General features: G+C 39.6%; 1 protein-coding gene across 1 annotated transcript; it reads left to right on the top strand.

Moving 5' to 3' along the window:
• The first annotated feature begins 710 nt into the window (after positions 1-710).
• Positions 711-17,610, top strand: LOC139737857 (small ribosomal subunit protein mS29-like). Its single transcript, XM_071648527.1, has 12 exons — positions 711-715; positions 3,642-3,674; positions 9,087-9,222; positions 9,762-9,863; positions 10,524-10,725; positions 11,380-11,513; positions 12,252-12,332; positions 12,857-13,018; positions 13,673-13,732; positions 15,707-15,799; positions 16,640-16,754; positions 17,525-17,610. The coding sequence occupies exons 1-12, from the start codon at positions 711-713 to the stop codon at positions 17,608-17,610; spliced, it is 1,209 nt and encodes a 402-aa protein (XP_071504628.1).
• The last annotated feature ends 4,004 nt before the right edge of the window (positions 17,611-21,614 follow it).

The following is a 21,614-nucleotide window of genomic DNA, read 5'->3' as shown; positions in this document are numbered from 1 at the left end:
TGTTGAGGAGTGAGCAGAGAGTAGCTCGTTACCTGGAGCAGGACTCCGGGAGTCTCCTCTCGATCTAAAAATTTCTCCTGCTTATATACTCTTAATGCGGACGTCACGGGAAACACTACGCGGAGGTAGCTACGGTATGCGCTAAGCGCTGAACTTGTGCACTCCGTAGATTTTGTGCTAGTTTGACGTCGCAAATCTCTTATTATCTCGACAACTATCACTTTCCATAACAAAGAATCTGCATCTTTATAAATTGTGAGTTATTTACTAAATGACCAGATACATATAACAAACCAAATTTCTCTAATATTGACCAGAATCGACAAAATAGCAGTAATTTTCACACACGGAGGATCCAAATCACACGCTGACGTGGCTACGTCATCATAGCGATGCGAAGCCAAAGCTCGCATTCAATCTTGCATCAATTTGCGAGTTAGCTTCCGAAGAATAATAAAATTCACTTCTATCACCAAAAGCTAGTTCATATATCAGTAATTGCAACTTATTTTTCTCAAATATGGTGAATTTAGGAAATTTGGATATGAATTAGGATAATGGGCCAAAATATCGATGATAACGTACGAGGGAAGGTCTACAACCCTGAATGAACACTACGCGGTACGCGCATCTATCGGCTATGTTTTGGATTCTTCGTAAAGGACTTAACATCATCTTCAAACTCCATATTCCTTCATTTTTCTGTCAACATGGGGTAAGTTACCACTCAAATATTCGCTACACATACTAAATCCTCCAATTACCAATATATTCTTGGCCGTAAGTTCATAACAAACGGGTATTCCCAACATTCTTCAATGCCTTAAAGAATGTATGAAGTTGCTGAATGCAATGTGCATTACAGTAACCGTTTCTATACTAATAGAGGACCGTAACGAGGTTGGCTCGTTACAATATCACAGAAATCAGGATACCTTTGACAGATGCGGTCTTCTCAAGAATATTGGTTTGGAAGGATTTTTTGTGGGCATTCCCAAGTAATCTGCAGAAAAATAGAAGAAAAAATCGTTAAAATATGGAATGTTTCTAGATATTTTTTTTTACCGCAAAAGTGATGTTGAGGGTATCATAAATCAACACAAATCAACATGAATTTGGATTTCAGGGCCCTTTTAAAGGTTTTCTGGCGTCCATAACGTCCCAAATGTTTTCTGCAGGTCCTTAAAAATTCTGAAAAGTTTTATTATTGGTTTTTGATTGTTTAAAAAACGTTCTAATAACGTCCATTTGAAGCATTTTAAGTACATCGAAAACCTTCCATAAAAAGACGTTCTGAAAACGTTTTGACAAAACGTCCAAATAACGAACTTGAAACGTTACGTTCAGAAAACGTTCAAATAGTAGCTTGGCTGTCACTTTTTTTTCCCCCTGTGTGTTTGTCTTCACTAAGTATACTAGCTGTGCATACCAAATCAACAGAGATTGACTGAAAAGGTGGGCCGGGGGGGTCAATCCCGGGCCCTCCCCCATCCCGCATAGACGAGGGAGATTTTGCATTTTTAGTAAAGTGGAATCCAACGATCTGGTGTGCAATTCCGAGTGGTGAAATACTTGCACTAATTGTCAATCAAAAAGTAAAAGAAGAAGAAGAAGAAGAAGAAGAAGAAGAAGAAGAAGAAGAAGTAATATTCAAGGAAAAGGGTCACCACTCTTTTCGTCTTTTCGTGATAAGCGTCTTTATTGTGTTAGTCTCCGGAGAAAGAAAAACGAGTAACATAGGCCTATATTGAGCAAGAGAAAAAAAAAGAGAAAAAAAAAAGAGAGAAAAGGAAAAACCGCAAGGATGTACAGAAGTAATATAGGCCTACGATTTATAAGTGAAAAAAGAATGAAGAAATTGTGGAGACGAGAGCGACAGGAGGCGAAATGGAGAGGAAGAGGAGCCGAGAGCGAGAAGACAAACAAGTTACAACAACTTAGAAGGTATAGCCTGTAAAAAGCTTATGTGGGAACTAAGAAAAGGATGAAATAGATACTAGTCATCTAAAAATGTGTCATTATATTACTATAATACTACAAAAATTGCTTTAATTGGAAGGACTCGGTCTTCTTTTGCACAAAATAAATAGGCCCTTTTGATCTATCGTCATATAGTTTTTGGGTAAAGTATATTTCCAGCAATATCTTTCGCTGTTCAGTCTCAAGAGGCAGTATTGAAAAAGATAATGCAATTCATCACCAATTTTGTCCTCATTGCAATGGGTACAAAATCTTTAATTTCTAGCAGTTCTTCGAGAAATAATTGATAATTTGTGATTATAGCACAACGGAATTTGCATACCAACATGATATTCTACTATAGCTGTTACATCTACGCATGATCCCATTATCCCATCAACCATGCCAACCGTACAGCTGATCGCTGTACGTGTACCACATGTTCGGGACCCGACCGGCGCCACACTGCACTGTGTACGTAGCTCTATGGTCCGAACCGACCGTAGCATCTTGCACACGTGATACGACAGTGCGATGGCGCATGGCAATGAAGGGACCGCGTAAAAACGGACAGCGCAGCGTCTGGATACCGCGGCGGCGCGGGCGTGGGGGCCGGGGTGAACACCGAGTATAACCCGACAAGAAGTACCAAGTGCTGGCTACTGCAGCTAGGCGGTGATGGTGGTAGTGTTCCGTATCTACAAAATTTGCCGGTTTAGAAAGGTTGAATCGACGTTATTTTTCTTCAGAGTTTGTAATGTTCATTTAGCGGCCCAAGAGAGGTGAGGATTACCATGCAATATAATCCAACTTGTTTCTAGTAGTCTTGATTAATTATGTCTTTGTCACATGAAAATGCATTCACAAAGTCAAATAACCGGCTTCCAGTCACACTGAAGCATGCAAATAATAATGCATGTGGGACTAAGTGAAAACGATTCCCAGCATCTATACGTAGGAGAGTGTAGATCGTATCACCGGACGCTTTTTTTTTTTCGTGGCTTTGAATTCCGTACCCAGAGGATGAAATTTCGGCTAAAAATGACACGACTTATTCACAGACTCTTGAAAATTCATTCAAACATAAAATTTACCCCTCTAAAAAAAGTTGTCTTTTTCCGCGGTGCAAAATGGCGTTCCCATTGACATTGCAGCAGTTAATTTTGTACCGGACACGATTTTCGCGATGAAATAATGCACTTGTCAATTGAAGTCCCGGCCCTAGGCCCTGGGTACCCGGGGATGGCCGGGACTTGCATCCCACTTGCAATTTTGGGATGTTACACTACCCGGCCAAGTTCCGGCCAAGTCTCCGACAGGTCGGGCAAAATTTTCATGGAAATCCCCCGCTAAGTCCCCGGCAGGCCGGGCAAAATTGAAGTTGAAATCCCCGGCCAATTCCCAGACAGTCCGGGCAATATTTGTGCAGAAATCCCCGGCCAAGTCCCCGACAAGTCGGGCATATTTGCATAGAAATCCCCGGCCAAGTCCCGACCCTCAAGGCCCGGTCACACTGCCCAAAAGTCGCGTAAGTTTGCGTGAATCACGCAAGAAATTTGGTTTTGCGTGCTTGTCCGTTGAGAATTTTCGCTGATTTACGCGATGAAAATCACTGATGAATTGCGCAAGAACTACGGAAATATCACTCAAAAATCACTAAACCACGCACTTTCAGCGCATAGGCTCGCAAAGGCCCCAAATAGGGCGAATTCGTGGTTGTGCGCGACGACAGAGGTCCACGGAAAATCATGCATAATCTGCGCTTTATCACAATGAATTGCGTATGAATCGCACATGAACGTGATAGCGGCAACATTTTCGCAAACGATCACTGATATTCCACGCATATTTCGCGCATTTTTCGCGTAAGAACAACGCAAACTACGCAAAAAATTACGTAAAACAGCGCAATACTGCCTAAGCTTTTACGCGAAGCCGAGTTTTGAGCTGCTCAAAAACCTGGCCTTTGAGGACCTGTCACACTGCCCAAAAGTCACGTAAATGCATGAATCACGTAAGAAATTCGAGCCTTATCTTACGCGATATATGCGCGATTTGCGCATTTCATGAGTTTGTCTACAACGTGGAACCTTCGTAGTTGTCAGCCGATGTGCGCCGGATCGGCGCTTAACGCAATTCCAGGTTTTGAGGAGCTCAAAACTCGGCTTTGCGTAAAAGTTACGCAGTATTGCGCTGTTTTATGTAATTTTTGCGTAGTTTGCGTGGGTCTTACGTGAACAATGCGCGAATTATGCGTGGAATATCATCGATTGTTCGCAAAAAAGTTGCCGCTATCGTGTTCACCAACGACTCTCCACTGACGATTAGCAGACATAAATAATGACGCATGTTTCGCACTTGTAACACCTACGTAATCACTGAAAATCACTGAAAAAAAATATTGGCATAGGCCTATGTATCTCTAACAGAACACGCAAATAAGCGCATGCAATACTTACGAAATACTGATCGATGAATCACTAATGTATCACTAACAACTCACGTATGATTGTGGCGCTATATTTTTGCGTGATCTTTCAGTAGTTCTTGCGCAATTCATTGGTGATTTTTCATTGCGTAAATCAGTGAAAATGGTCAAATTCTCGACGGACAAGCGCACAAAACCAAATTTCTTAGTTACGTGATTTATGCGATCACGCAACTTTTGGGCAGTGTGACCGAGCCCGCCCGCATGGAATCGCGTAAAGCGCCGATCCGGCGCACATCCGCGGACAATACGATCGAAGGTTCCACGTCAGAAAAATTCATGAGATGCGCAAATCGCGCATGTTTCGCGCTAGGCTCTATTTCCTTACGTGATTCATGCGTTTACGCGACTTTTGGGCAACGTTACCGAGTCCTCAATAATAGCGGGGAATTGCTAGTCAAGCGAAATAATTTATGGTCACATTACCGTACTGGAAATGGTACAAGTCATGATCAACTCTCAAGCAAAATCTGGCTCAATCCCGGGCCAAAATTCCCGCCCCAAATGCCTGCCATTTGGTTGGAGCGAATTTCCCCCGACAAGCCCCGGTTTATTCCCCACCCACCGGGTCAAAATAAGTGAATCTCCCCCGACAAAGCCCGGTCCATTCCCGACCCACCGGGGCAAAATGATTAAATTTCCCCCGACAACACCCCGGTGCATACCCGGCCCACCGGGGCAAATTAAGTGAATTTCCCCCTACAAAGCCCGGTCTATTCCCGACCCACCCGGGCGAAAAAAATGCAGAAATCCCCGCCCAACTTGGTTGCAAGTCCCGGCCATCCCCGGGTACCCATGGGCCGGGACTACAATTGACAAGTGCATAATCGACGTCTTTCGCACCTACCCTAGCTAGTCCTTGCACCAGATCCCACAAATCACGGTACAAGTGTACACATTCTTACGTTGTCACCGAGCGGTTGACAAAGAAACAAATTGGCAAATGAGGCTCAAATTTTGTATTTTATGGTAAATGTCTGTGTAGAACATTTCGAACAGTTCACGCAATAAAACCTTGTGAGAAATTGACAACTTCTAATCAAGTTCTATTTTACGTGCTTTGTCCATGGGAGCTGCGGGTGATGAGTTGCGGGCCCCTTCCTTATCGCATAACTATTCCGTATCGTTCGCGTTTGAGGACGATAGCAACAAATTTCCAATATCGATCATATCAGTGAACTTTTGCTTGGTTCTCTTGGAATCTTGCACATTTTTCCTGTATGACGAGTTTATGTGAGTGGGATTTCATAGAATTTCAGTCATGAAATGTGATTCAAACGTACATGAATATGAACTATGACAAAGCGCTTAAGTACGGGTACCGGTTACTCAACTATAAATTTGAGGTCTAAAATGTGAATTTCTTCATGTTTTTACATTTTTACATTTATGTCACGTTTTTTATGATTTCGGTCAACACAAAGTTCTGCGAGGCTAATCTACGAAGTCTCGCGCATAAAGAATGTCATTAGTATGCAAAAATGTGCGTGTCCGGCAATACCATGGTGTCCGGTAATACCATAGTCCATACCTGTAAAGACGTACGTAGAGTAAACTAGACATTTTCAATAGTAGATAGACATACATTGTAGGCAACCGCAACAGCTAAGCTAGGCCTACCCTAGACAGAAAGATCTGTCTGTCGGGAGGAGTCATTTATTTATTTATTTATTTTTTTTTTGTTGACGTTATCGCTCTCCTCCGTAGACAGGGGATCCGTGAAGCCAGATGTAGTCTCTGCAGAACGTTTCCCCGACGACCAGATACAGACCAATCTTTCGGTCAAGGCCTACCTCAACACTAGCCCGACTAACGTTAGACACCGTGCGACAGCGACTGGGCTGTGTATAGTTACCCCAACATTAATTGGGGGGGGGGGGACAATACCCCCTGGGCATTTACCCTTGACCCTTCCCCTGGCCCTAATCCTAATCCTGAATCTCTAACCTTAACCCAAACTTAACTCCTATTGAATCCTAACCCTAAAACTAACCGTAATCTTTACTCTAACCTTACCACTTAATACAGCGACTGGCCTGTGTATAGTTAGATTTTGCCCTAAGCCTATATGATATTGGTAGGCATATCAGTGATTAGACACAAAGATCCGTCTGTCCGGAGGAGTCTTTTATTTTGATTAAAGTTATCACTAGAGCTCCTCTGTAGACAGGGGATCCGTGAAGGCGGGAAGCCAGATGCAGTCTCCGTGGAACATATCCCCAATGAACGACCAGATACAGACCGATCTTTCGTTCAAAATCGGTGATCTGTCCTGAAGTGTTCTGACTGTATTTTGATTTTGACTCCCACTGTCCCAGTAAATTTTCGAACTTGTCCAGTATCAGAGAGAGAATGCATTGCTGTTAGTGTTTGGGGTGCAAGTGGTGAGCTTTGCTCTCCCCCCCCCCCCCCCCTCCGCTTTCTCTCTTTCTCTCTCAGTCGTTCATCATCCATCATCCATAGAGTTGGTAGGAAAATTGATTAATGATTATAATATCAGTGTCTTTCTCACAGTAGTCATATGTATAGACATCACTGTAAAGCAAGATATGTTTATGGCATGAAATGTTTGCAAATTTGAGCTGACGCGACGGCTGTTTCGTGTGCATTGTAATTTTGCGAATCTTGGCTGCTCTGAAATTCACAAAATTAAATGCACATGAAGATTTCTGGTTCAACAGTAGGGTCTATATATAGTGTAGCATGTTTCGGTCATTTTGTGAGGTCATTGGAAAGATTACTAACAAGCACACTTTTCTCAATATCAGAGACTCCAACTCTCCCGCTGTCGACGGGAGATCTCCCGCCGAACGCCCATTTTTTGCTAGATCTTCCAGTCTCCTGCTTAAGATTCAATTTCTCCCGCCCTGGCTCTGTGTCTCCCGCGTGAAATGATATCTTACTAAGTGTCATCGTATGTTGAAAAATAAGCCTGAGATATCACGAGAGGGCATCTAGAACCATAAAGCTTGGACCCTGACGGCACAGAAATTCACGCTTCGCGCACATCAAGTTGGAGTCTCCCGTTTGCAAGGGGTTTCAGGCGGGAGAATCTCCAGATCAGAAGGTGCTTGGGGTTGGAGTCTCTGCAATATGGGCATTATAGTTTACCATTCCTGAGCATGCATTGCCATACAGTCAAACCTGCCTTAGCGGCCACCTGTCTATAGCAGCCACTGAAAAATCCCCCCGAGAGAAAAGCCCTGTTTAAGACCCTGTGTATAGCAGCCACCTGTCTAACGCGGCCAGCGGCCACAAATTTCGTTTCCCTCAGTAGATTTTAACCCGTCTATAGCGGCCACAGACCCGGTAATTCAGCGTGTTTTTCTGGATTGTGGCCGTGCCAGTCATTCATGGGCAATGTTCAGTGATCACCACCGTTGCATTCATCACTTATTCGGTCATGATAATGCGCTAGTGTTAAGCTTTCTTCACGACTGTACAACATGCTACTGTGTAACAATTTCATAAACGCCGGCATTGTTCAATGCATGAAACACACGTGTGCATACATACGCATGTACATGTGCACTAAGTACTTATAGATGTACATTGTATACAACGATGATACATGTACATGTACAGTACATGTATAGGCAATTACATGTATAGGCAATGCACACATATAGTTGGATAACCTGTCTATAGCGGCCACCTGTCTATAACGGCCACTTTTGTCGTTTCCCTTGGGTGGCCGTTATAGACAGGTTTGACTGTATTTGGTATTGTGGATTACCTGCTGGATATCTTAGCAACATATAAAGTATCAATATGCAGCCATGAGTAAGACTGCAGTGAAAATGACTGGTAATTCATTTTTTTATTTTTTGTGCAGGTAAGATCAAAATGTATCCGGCCACGACAAGAATGCTGACCACTACTATTTATGTGAGTATTGGTACATGGTTTCAGTATTCTATACTAGACTAATTTTGTTGTTTATTGCTTTTTGATTTTCTTTCAGAATATTGTAATGATTACCACATATGTGTATTTAAAGTGCAGTTATGTATGGTTTTCTAGTACAATATAGGGTTTTTGTAATTGTCTGTATCCTATGATATGATAGCTAGTCTTCAGATACATAATGTAATGCTGCTGCAAGTGAAATTTGGTGGTTTTAGGACACATCTTGTCAAGAACATTCAGACCAAAAAACCTGATGAAATGAAGTTTGTAGAATTGTTTCAGGTGGCCAAAACTGAATTTCTTTGCTGTCTTTCTTTAGCACAGAACATAGAATCAACTTTTAAGCATCAACTTAGTTAAAAGCAGTTTCTGAAATTGTTCCATTTCAAACCAGTTTAGATGAAGATTAATGATTGTTTGCCATATTTCTTGATTTTGATGGAGTTACAGTACTTTGTACACATGATTAAGTTGTAGAGGTCAGAATTTATGCTCCTTTCAGTTCAAGTAGCGACAAAATTTACTCTTCTTTTCCATTTCATTTCATCAATATCTTAAGTGATAAAATGCTCCAAATTAAGAAGTGAAATGTCACCCCTGCTAGAACCAATAATGTTATATTCCAGTTGATATTTCCCATCTGATCTACATGTTACCCTGTGCTCTCTTTTAACCTTGAATGTGAGCCAGGAATAAAAAATTTGTCCTTTCCCCCGATTGCCCTCTAGAGGAGAGGTGTGAAATGCCTGTCATCAGCTACCACATTTCCTCCTGGGCCAACGGACACCCCGCCTCTTCAGGATCCCGCCCTCTCGGCCCCTCCCCAGGGACAGAGGGAGGACTTCAGGACAGCCGAGAGCAATCCTGTGAGTTTACTACCATGAATGAAAATATGAAACAAGGCAGTTGTTTTTATGTCTTCATCATTCATCACATACTTTATCTTGAGGAATTGATGATTATCAAGGATGTGGCCCTTGAACCCAACCTCAAGTTGTTAATCATACCACCTGTGATGATGTTGGTACCAAAATACATGGAGAGCATCGTTGATTGTAACCACAAATCAAAACCCCTCCTTTTTTACCTGTCAGGGTGCTAAAACATACTTGCCTACTTGCCTGGACCAACTATCAGAATATTAATTTGCTGTCACAAAAGAAAAAGTGAATAGGCACCTTCCTTCTATAATTATGGAATTCTCGTCCATCTTCCAATATCTCTTAATCGTGACATTTTAGTGCCACTGGTGGTACCAATGTTTGAAGACCACCATCAAGTTCACTTTAAAGCTAAAGTATCTGGAATGTTTGTGTGTAGGCAAAAGATGTATACTATCAGAAGTGTTGTTAGATATTGTCCTCAAATCATAATTTTTTTGGATCTATGAAATCTGTTCCAAAAGGTGAACCACAATGCTAGCCACATCGGTCAGTTTTACACCATCCCAAGGAAAGATGTCGAGACCCTGTTCCCTGTGGGTATGTCTTCAAGATGGCTGAAATTGGTAAGTCTGTCATGTATGATAATGGGTTGTATACATGCCTATTTATTTACTTACAACTTTGCCATACTTTTTCATCTGTATTTGGTTACAACTATAGGCCTACTGTATGGACCTATCTTGTGGGAACCGTATTTCACTTAATTTTATTTTGCCGTTCATGAGATTATTGCTTTTGTCATCAAACATAAGTGTTTTAGTAAGAAGAGTGATAAGTAGTCAATCATTTCTATCAACATTTGTGTACAGAGTTAACACATTTAACATTCCTACTAGTGTTGAAAAGTCTGAATTGCCTCTCTTTGGAATGAAATAAATGTCTAATTAGCAACACAAATAGCCATAAAAGGGATAATTCATGTTTCTCTTTAATCAAAATGGTAAAGGAAAACAAGAGTATATACTGCATCTGCATTGTTGCTAATTTTTATGAAACTGAGCGGAAATGTGCATACTCAGATTGTTTACGTCCCCTCATGCATACAAAGTGCCTGCTAATTGTACTGTAGGTCTTGTTCCTGCCATGCTTTGCAGATGCAGAACTTGTAATGAATCTGGTACAGAACCATATTCTCTCTCACTCTCTGTCTGTCTGTCTGTCTGTCTGTCTGTCCGTCCGTCTGCCTGTCTGTCCATCTCATTGTCTTTCTCTCTCCAACACAGATCAGGCCCTTCCAAGAAGCCTCTCTCATGGTGCGAAAGCCGGCCGTGGAGATCATTGACCACCTGCGCCGAACGGACTTCGCCAACCCGCCGGTCAAGTATGTTCTGTATGGCCGAAAGGGCAGCGGGAAGACCATGTGCCTGAACCACCTCCTCCACTTCTGTCACAACCAGGGCTACCTCATCGTCCATGTCCCCTCAGGTTTGTAGACTTTAGATGAAGAAAACAACAACAATTACAGCAACAACGTATGACTGTGTCTGAGGCAGTGACCAATTAACTTTTTAAACTAAAAGAGACACCAACAAGAGAGTATGAGAGAGGACATTTGCCTAGCATTTGCAATGATGACAATGATGTTGATGATGATGATGATGATGATGATGATGATGATGAAATGATAATGATAATGATAATATTAAAAATTGGTGTCAGTGATGACAGATTTGGTGGGAATTGTGTAGCATACGTGGCTCTGGTTGGCATGATGATGCAAATAATAATGATGGTAAATGTAGTGATAGTCGGAAGTTTTTGGCTGGTATATTAGTATATGATATTATGCTAGTGTATGAATTTTAGCTCCTTGTTTTCCTTTTTTTTCTACTTTTTTTTTGCAAAAGGCTCTTCCAAACGATGATTTGAAATATGTTAGTGGGCTAATTTCCTCAGAATTAATGCAAAAACATGAAAATAGATCAAGAATCATGCTCTGAAGAGGCTTTAGGTTATAAATGGTGAAACCTTTACTTTGTAGTACATGTATATTTGACTGGTTATAACCCTGAGTCACTCCCCCCCCCCCCTTTCCTCCCTGTTCTCTCTGCCTGTATGTTCCTTACTCTTGTCTTGCAGCCAATGCATGGAATGTGAACAACAAGTGGGACTTCCTTGACTCTGTGTCTCATGAGGGGATGTATGACCAGCCTGCCTTGTCCACAGACTGGCTCAAGCACTTCAGGTCCAGGAACGAGAACTTTCTCAAGCAGGTCCGTTCAGGAGCAAGATGGATTGAGTCTACATTATTGTATTTGTTCATGTTTTGTCAAGTATCAACAAACAGATTTGTAAAAGCTGGCATAGTATTTGAGCAGTGTATTTTGATTGTTGTTGTGCTTGTTAATCCTTTTTTAAGGGTTTTTTTTTTTTTGGGGGGGGGTAGGGAAAAGGTTTTGCAAAGAAATCAGAAGCAATTCAGCATACACAGCGTAGAACAGAATAGAGTTAGTGCACATAATTTGCTTTGATTGATTTTTTAACTTTTTTTTTTTTGTTGGTAACACTGTATTCACAGCCTTTCTGAAAAACAGTCTTACCTGGCTGATCAAGGGCATTTTATCCCGTGATTAGATAAAAAACAACAACAAACAAACATATTAGGAATTTATTAAGTATCTGTTGGAAAGAGGGTGGTTTAAGAATTGAAACACACAAGGCTTGTGAACACAGCGCATGGATAGCAAGGTGAAGTCATATTTTCTTGTTGCACATTTGAATGTAAAGGAAACCAAATTCATCCTTTCATATTCCCTTTCCATTCCCTCCTGGACAACAATTCCAATAACTTTGCTTCCTTTGTCAGTCCCTTCTCAAGCTGGGAAATGATAAAAGAGAGTTTGCACTGTCATTGCCACCACACTCACCATCGCAACCAATTGTGTTTTTAAAGTCAACATGTATTTTTCTCTCAAAATTGTTAACACGGTACTACTGTTTGTTTTTTGCAGCTCAAGACAAGTGACAGATATGAATGGAGTAAACGAGAACAGACAGAGAAGGGACAACCGCTCCTTGCGGTAGTAGACCAAGTAAGTCGTCTCCATCTGCCGACTCCCCCGTTGAAAATGTTATTGATTTGTCATTTCTCTTTTAAAGCGTGCAAGTGAACAATTGTATTTGACGGAAGGAGCGTCTAGTGATTGGTTACTCTGGCAAGGTTTCCAGGTGTTCTTTTTTAAATCTAAGACATGTAGATGTCATTCACGTTTCTGCGGCAAGTATTGTTGTTTTAAGAAGCTGGACTGACTTTCACTCTCTAAAAGACACGCAAGATGTGACACTGTAGTACCATGCATGACCATCTTAGAGTGACAGCCTTATTCCGATTTTCTGCCCACCTGTGTAATGATTTGGATACATAGAAGCCTCCAATGAAATAAAAAAATGGCAAATTTAACATCAATTGCCTGTTTACCCTAAGCCAGTCACTTCATATGCCTTTTTCTCATCTTTGTATGTTAATCACTCTATTATTGTTGTTGGTTTTTTTTTTTTGGTTGTTAGGGTCACATTTCTGTCAACTGCATCACGTTTGTCTGTGTTATAATTGCAGGGACTGAATCGTCCAAAAAATGCCACCGATGTGATTGGCGTCGTCCTCAAGGAGCTCCAGCAGCAGAGTGGCTCTGGACAGTATCGCCTGATCCTCGCCATCCACAGTGTGAACGGCCTGTTTGCTGAGGTGACCAACATCAGGAAGCCTGGCGGATACATTGTGAGTACTGTCCGTTATGTGAGGGTGTCTTACAAACTCTCCTGTTCAGTGTTGTCGAGATGAGAAAGAGATTACAACAGACTCTTTCTCAAGGAATAACATCTCTCCTAATGTAAAGATTTATATCTGTTCAGAATGGTCAAATTATCCTTGATTTTCACCAAAGTGCAAAGTGATTTTTACATGCATGTACACTTAAAAGTAAATGCAACACCCTTTGATGGTAAACACCTTTATATGTTTTGACTTTATTGCCATGTTGATATGGAAAACTTGTGTCGGCCCTGTCTTATGTCATACAACACAATTATGTTTTTCCTCCTTTCGTTCTCTCATCATCTTTCATGTCACTGGAATGTGTGTAATTTGTGACAAGTTTTATAGTGTCACTGGAATGTATTTGATATATTTTACTGAATCATAGCATCCCCGCCAAAGGGGGTTTGTGGTCTCGGAAGGCCTTGTTTGGGGTTTTCAACAAGCATCACTAAGAGTATGTAGATATGATGGAATCTGATAACTACATATTTTAATAGATTTCCATTAATATGATTACAGTCTTTTGAATATGCTTATATCATATTTCAGGACAGCAGTGAGTGATTTGATGCTGTCATACATGTTTTCAATCATCTGTGTTCTGTTTTGTTTCAGATCCCAGTCAGAGAATTAACAATGCACCATCACTTCAAGAAAGCTCTGAAAGGGAACTGGGTGAGTGCAGTCTAAAAATAATTGAATTGTTTCCACCACCGTTCTACACTTCAATTCTCTAAAAGTGGAAACATTAGTGCGATTGATATTTCAATTTCAGTAAACTTCAAATGAGATTATATTCTTTTGTTATTTGATACCCCCCAAAAATATTCATGTGTTGGTATTTTAGCTATAGTTTAGGGTAAAGCAGAAATCTGAAAAAAAAAAATGTCCCACCATAAATTTTGAGTTCACATTTTTGATGGTCCAGTATGGCATTATTACCAGGTAATGTTATATTTGACACTACTCCCCTAGAAGAGGTTTCGTCTATTAAATTCTTAGGTGTTTGTGTTGATAATAAGTTATCATGGAAGTGTCACATAAACAATATTTGTAAAGTAATTGCACGTAACATAGGCATAATGAATAGATTGAAATATTATCTTCCTTCTTCGGCTTTGATTACGCTTTATTCAAGTTTGGTATTGCCGTACTTGAATTACGGAATTCTTGCTTGGGGGAATACATATTCGACATTGTTAGATAAACTTTTTCTTCTGCAAAAGATGGCGCTCAGAATCGTTTTTAACCTTCATATCCGAGCACATACTGACAAGCTTTTCCTTGAGCACAAAATTCTGAAAATAAAAGAGTTGTATTTGTTTCAACTTGGTCAATTTATGTTTAATTACAACTGCAACCATCTACCCAAAATATTTTATTCTTTATTTCACCGTAACAGCCACGTACATAACTATCCCACTAGACAATCTAAAGAATTTCATCTTCCCTTAGTTAGAACTGTACACACTCAAAATACATTTGTTTATACCGGACCCAGATTTTGGAATAGCTTAGATAATGATCTAAAAGAATCTGTGAAGTTAATTACATTTAAGTATAAACTCAAAAAATATTTGTTTTCTAAATATACCAGTTAATTCTGTTCAATGAAAAAACCCGTCATGTTTCACTTTTCCTTGAGATTTTGTAGTGTGTCCACAGACCTTTTCCATCCCTCTCCTTTTCCTTCTCTATTCTTCCCTGCTCCTTTTTCCTCGTTCTTCGTTGTCCAGTATCTGTCTGAGTGCATTTCCTCAAATTCTGTTGTTTCTGTGTATTGTGTTATTGTTGTTGTTGTTGTCGTCGTTATGTTTTTTTTTTTTGTGGCCGATTGCATATCTTCCTTTCCGTTCAATTTTCCTGGCACACCTGGCCCCATAGTGTCTGTGCCACAAATGTGATATGTTATATAGTTTATACGTTTGCATCCTAAAATCCTAGTAAGTATTGTTCATAGTATCAACATCATTATATCAATGAGTAAAATGTACAATAGTATATAGAAGAATTTAAAATGAATATGTCTTATTGGTATAACAAATTGGTGCTGTTGTTGTTTTGTTCCAGTGTTCCACGTTTTACAAGCGTGGCTTTTTTAGTGGAACACTGTTTTCCATCATTGTGATTATTTACTATTTTTGTTGCCATGACAAAGTGCATTGTTTCTTTTTTACGACATCATTCGTGTATTATTTATATTGTATTGAAAAAAAAATCCTTTATCGGACGAGTGTAAGAGAAATGAAAAAAAATTGTATCACTTTGGATTATGTCAACTTTTTCTTTTCTTTTCTTTGTGATGATGGAAATAAATAAACTATTGAATTGAATTGAATTGAATTATAAAGTGTAAGTTCAGATGAATGAGGAATATAGAAAAGGAACAAAGTTATTCTTTTTGAGTGTATCTGTAATTTGGGGTACATTTGATAGATGATATCGCACATTAGCTTCACAAACAGACATTTCATTTTCAGTTTGACTAGACATTATGCTTGCAGCAAGGGACTGAACAGTGTACTATATTTTCCCATTTGAAAAAGGGCAGTTCAGAATTGAGGGACTGCTTTATGTGTGGCACTTGAATACGGTGTTTTCCTCATTGTATACATTATTGCATCACTCCTTACTAATATCACATCACAGACAAATGGAGCAATCATCACCACTGTTGATCAGCATAACTCCTATAAGATGCCAAAGGAAGACTTCAAGCCTCTCTATCTGCTCCAGAAGGAAGTAAGTTCTGATATGAGCATTTTGTGCATTCTCCTCACTCTACATGGTCATTGGTGATAATTTTGTAACTGGGTAATTTTGTAATTTTTGGTCATTTTGCCTCTGACGACGATTCTGCTAGGATCGAAAGCTCAGGCCCCTTTTGACTCCATTTTACTCCATTGGCTCGCCACTATTGGATAAGCAGTTTCCAGCAGCTTTTTTTTGCTACAATTTTGTAACCTGGAATAGAAAAAAGAAGGCGACAGGCCACGCCTTTTATTAGGATCTCTTTGTTTCACCTTGTTTTTGGATATCTCAGCCATTTCAAAACCGATTTTCATCAAATAAACTTTTGATTCCCCTTAGAATTGCATGCGCTTTGACATCTCATCGAGTGGTTTCTGAATATCTCGCAAAACGTTAAAAGCTAAATCCTCACCTCAACCAGAACTGTACAGTCCCTTTAAGTTGACCCCCCCCCCCCAACAACAAAAAAAAAGAGAGAGAGAAAAAAAAAGAGGTTTGCAGTCAACTGGCATATCTATTCAAATGCACCGTACTAGTCATTGTACATGTGAGGACATGGTTATCAAACTATATGAAACCAGAATTCCCGTAAGTATATAGAAATATAAAGAATCATACAATGGAACCATCTAAAAAACAGTATATGTTGCATATTACCTTGATGTGAAATGGCAAAAGACCAAGAATGGTGTTCAATGATAATAACTATGATAGTAGTATAATTGTTATTTTCATCATTATCATTATTTTTCAGTGATGTTATTTTTGCATTCATTTATTCATTCATTTCTGTATGTACTGTTACTGTATTTTTTTTTTTTTTCTGTCCAGGGCTTTGAGTGGTTGGATCCATTTGTTCCTGTCTACGTAGAAAACTACAGTGACAAGGAGTTTGAGAGCTGCATGCAGTATTACACTAGCAAGAACTGGATACAGTTTGATGAAGGTGAGCGTAGTGACCACATCTTAACCCTTTCTGTGCCAGGGACTTTGAACAGTGTGTACAAGACTGTAGGGTTTTCTGTGTCAGATGGCACTCAAAGCACAGAAATCATTTGTGAGGAACTTCATGCTCCATACTGAGCTTGTAGTTTAAGAGACTGGTGAAAACAGATTGTAAGCCCATGTACTAAATCTTGGGGTGAATTTCAGTTTTCTTTTGGTTTGATTTCTGGTCCAATGTCTGCAGTGTTCTCTTTTCAGATTTGGCTTTTTTTCTTCTTTGTTTGTTTGTTTGCTGTTTATAGTAGAGGATTGAAACAAACTTTACATCTTGTGAATTTATGGGGAAGCTATTCTTTTTGACATTTTGTGCCAGGTATCTTTGAGTTTTAGGAAGCAATGTCGTGATATGAAAGACTTAAGCTGAAAGTTGAGGTTAGTTCTGAGCCGTGAAGAGCCTACCTGGCCAAACCTAGTGAAGTGTCTGTGTCTTGAAGGACTGTGATGAATTAGTTCTCCTTGGATGGAATGCCATCCCTTTATGGGGTGAACCCCCATCTGTAGGTGATTTGAGTCTCATATCATAGTTGGCTAGCTAGTTGCACGTAACATTTATGTGCAGGTATGCGCTCTAAAGCCCACGGCCATCCAGCCATTTGGAGACAGTCTTGTCAATGAAACAGACAACAGCATAGTGAGATATTGCAGCTGATTTTATTTTCTGTGTGATTGATGATTTATATACCCCTACTCTCTTTGTTTCTTTAACCCCAGCCAAAAGTGAGGTGGGGAAACTGCATCTCAAGCTCCTGTCTGAAAGCAACCCTGGCTCCATCGAGAGAATCTGTGCATCCATCTGAATGCGACATCCAGTGATAAGCTTTTCAGACCAAGTGCAGTTGATATAGAACCCACCTATACGGTGTCCTGACTCTGCTGAGATGGCGCAGCAGGCAGGCCTATGTAGAGCAGACAGCAGCCGTGGTATCCACAGCCTTGCCTTGAGGAAATTGTTGTGTTGCTGGGCATTGGGACAAGCATGGCTCCTCGTCAATGTTTGTGGGTCATTGTGATGTCACACGGGAGGTGAAAAATTTCATGGAAGTGACCTGCCGTATAAAGGGACTTTGGTTTGGGGTGATGTTTGGAATGAAGAACTGTTACGAAAGCAGAATGGCACATATTGCATTAGACTTCAAAGAACATACCAGGGGAACAGATTGGGGTTGGTTCCCCCCCAGTCTAAGAATGATGCTCAGGTGTGCTGAAACGAGGAAAAAGTTCATCTATTGCGCAAAACACTTTAAACATTGAGTGAATTTGTCTGATGTAGATGATTTCGTGCCTGTAGTAATTATTATTTTTCTTTTGTGCAATCATTGGTATCGTTTAGTCCTTTCAAACAACCTAAACAGGTGATCAGGTGATCAGGAGGTCGTAGGTTCAAATCCTGCTCGAGTATGTACGCCCATGATTTTTTATCATGGCTACTACTAAAACACTGATCAATTCAGTGCTTATTTACGTCGATGTAGGGCAATTTGTCAATCAGTTGCAACCTAAACAAGTCACTGAGATACTTATTTAGACCTAATTCTAAAAGAACTAACTTTCTTTGTTCTGATCTACAAAGTTCACTGTGTAAAACATCTTTAGATGACACTTTCCTGCAGGTCTGTATGATGTTGAAAAATCTGAAGGCTTATCAGAATTGCGAGTCGAGATGCACAAAAACAGTAGAAAATAAGTTTTTGCTACATGAACAATATCATTGTTTAGAGGGCCAGACTGTATTTAATTTATTCAGTGCATTTTTTTATATAATAGTAAACACATCTTTTTCATTCTTTCTGTCTCTTTCTCTTTCTCTCTCAAAACAGAAAACTGTGAAGGCTAAACCACCAGTACAGGGTGCATAGAGGCATGCCATGTACACCAGGTTATAGTGCGTTAATTTTGGATCAGGTTTTACAAGTCTGGCTTCCTAAGGCCTCCCCCCCCCCCCCCCCCCCAAAAAAAAAAAAAAAAAAAAAAAAAAAAAATCATATGTAATTTTTTTAATGTTACAGCGATTTATGTAATCCCAGATATATGTTTGGTTTTTAGTTTACAATAGAAGTGAATTGAATTGAATTGAATCGACATGAAGTTCCACAATGATCATTGGAGCCACCACATGGCTTCCAGTTATACTACACCCCAAACAAATGATTTGATGCCGAAATCTGTACTGTATTCACACTGAATGACTTTCAGTCCATGCCTCACGCAGGGCAAACTTGGTCTTAAAAGAGACAACTTATCAGTCAATTTCTTTCTTTGGTCTCGGTGGAACATATGCTTATCGTGAATGGTATTCTTTTTTGTTTTGTTTGTTTATTTCTTTGTTGTTTTTTGCTATCAAGTTGCAAAGTGTACAATGAACAAACGTTGCCAGTTCCAAATACCTCCCTATACCTTCCATGTTTCCACTGCACCTTGTTGGCTGTTCATTTTGTGGCCCACAGTCGAGTATTGTTGCTACTACATACATGGCTTATTTGACATCATGTGAAAGCTATTAAACTTGCAGATTTCTATATGAAATGTGTGTATTAAATCAACTTTTCCATACAGTTGTCTGTCTTCTCTCTTCTTGTGAGTTTGACAAGTGTAGAATAGTTTCTCTACAGTGAGGACATACTTTTTGTCTGCGAGCCCCAAATGTCATGATATACATGTATTTTTTGAATGATGAAGATGATGATAATAACCATGCTGTAATTTATATACATGTATTCCTCTTTAATTCTGTTTGTAGGGGTCGTTTTGTTTCTAAGAAAAAGTGAATTGTGTTACGCTGTTTTCACATTGCCATTTACCATTACAAAATAATCATGCGTCTTGTCAGCAAGAATTGCTAACAAGCACTGCTGTTTGTTTGTTTGTGTGTGAGGTAAAGGGACAAGGTTGAATGATCAGACTCGTTTGCCGCATTTATGAGCGCGATTAAAAATAGAGAGAGATGTTACCCTGTGGAGACAACACCTTCCTTGATCATGCTTCCTTCTCAGATCAAGGGTCAGTTTCATGGAGGTCACAATTACAGATCTATACACTCACATTCTCAAAACTACAGGAGAACCTTGTAATAACAAGGCCAGATATAGTGAGATACAGTACTTGATAAAACGAGGTAATTTCACTGACCCCGTCCCTTTTAAGGCAGTATAACATAAGAATATTTTCTTAATACAGTATCCCTGATACAAGATACCCAATATAATGAAGAAATTTTAGTAGTCCCAAGCAGTAATCATAACAAGTCTCCTCATACCACATTCACCTTCATTTCATATAACCTGGCACTATCTCTTTTCTGTAAATGAAAGCGTAATGAAATTACTTGTTGTTTATTAACTTCAACAACGCTTAATACAAAGAGCTAAAAAAAATAAAAGATGAAAGAGATGTCAACTTATGGCGCATCGTAAAACACCGAGCACGGTATGGGCAACGGGCCGGGTGTTTGCTATGGTATGCCAAAAGGAACCACGTCTGGTTCTGTTAAAAAACTTATTCTTATGTCAAAGTCAAGAGCAACAAAATCAACAGTAGAAGATTGATTCTCTAACAAAATTATTAGCGGGGAAGTAATATTGTAACAGAATCAGACATGGTTCCTTTTGGCACACCTTAGCAAAAGCCCCGTTCCATGACCCGTGCCGGATTTGGTGTAAACGCAGCTTTACACAGAAGCCAAATGTCCCAGAGAGTACATGTCAAATTCCTGCTGCAGAAATGTGCTGTCCCCAAAGGGTTACATTCTAGTCAGGCAGAACAATGCAATGTACAATTGTGTATGTGTGTGTATGTGAATGTACCTACACAGTAGCAAGTTTGTGTAGTTAATTGATATGGGACAAATACTGTATACGCCAAATTTTACATGAGGTTTTTATTTTCGCGAATTTCGCGAGTCAGCTGCTATTCGCAAAATTAAAAAACGTGAAAATATTGACACGAATACCGATATGAATGTGACATACGCATATACATTTCTCCATTCAGTACAGGACTCCATGATCGCGAATCTAACCACTCGCGAAATTGTCGGGAAGTCCTGATTTGTGGAAATTTAAGACTCGCGAAATATGTTGCGTATACAGCATACGTTCACATGTGTCATAAATCTATATGCTCTGTACTCTAAAATTCAAACTATATACATGCACTGTGTTTAGTTAAAAAATCTCATTCTTTCTGCTCAGCATCTCCAAGTGCAGTTTTATACAGTTTGTTTCGTTGATTTATTATTATTTTTTTTTTGGGGGGGGGGGGTGGTAGGTGTTCATGTTATCATTGATTACTGATTATATATATATATATATACATATGTATACATATATACAGTATATACATGTATACATATATATATATATTGCATTTGTGTGTTCAATTGTACTGAAGACATCTTCATAATTTACGTAAATTTCCATTGATAACAGAATGAAATAATTGTGTCTGTAGACGTGCTTTCATCACCAAGACATTCACACAAGATACACGTGTATGTGTCTGTGTCTGCGCAGTGGTTGTTCAAATCAATTACACATGCACACATCTCATCACACTATCAAGTATTACACCTTGAACACTTTTACGTCAGTGTTAAGAATTACAATAATCTGCACATTGTCTATTAGCAAAAGATCACTCTCTTTCTTTTTTATTCATCAATTGCAACATGAAGTAGGAAGTGAATACGAAAAAAGTGCTACATGCTCTCTCAACTTTCTGCTTACACAAGGGAACCCTGTCCCTTGGGTGTGATGAAAAAATAGGGATCTTTACGTCCAAAAAAAAAAAGAGATATATAGAGTAC

Source organism: Diadema antillarum, unplaced genomic scaffold (genome assembly GCF_040938485.1).
Source record: "Diadema antillarum isolate AM-2024a unplaced genomic scaffold, OU_Dant_1.0 seq00000710_RagTag, whole genome shotgun sequence".
Classification (NCBI taxonomy): Eukaryota; Metazoa; Echinodermata; class Echinoidea; order Diadematoida; family Diadematidae; genus Diadema; species Diadema antillarum.
Note: the sequence above shows the minus strand (reverse complement) of the source record. Positions and strands in the feature narration are given on the sequence as shown.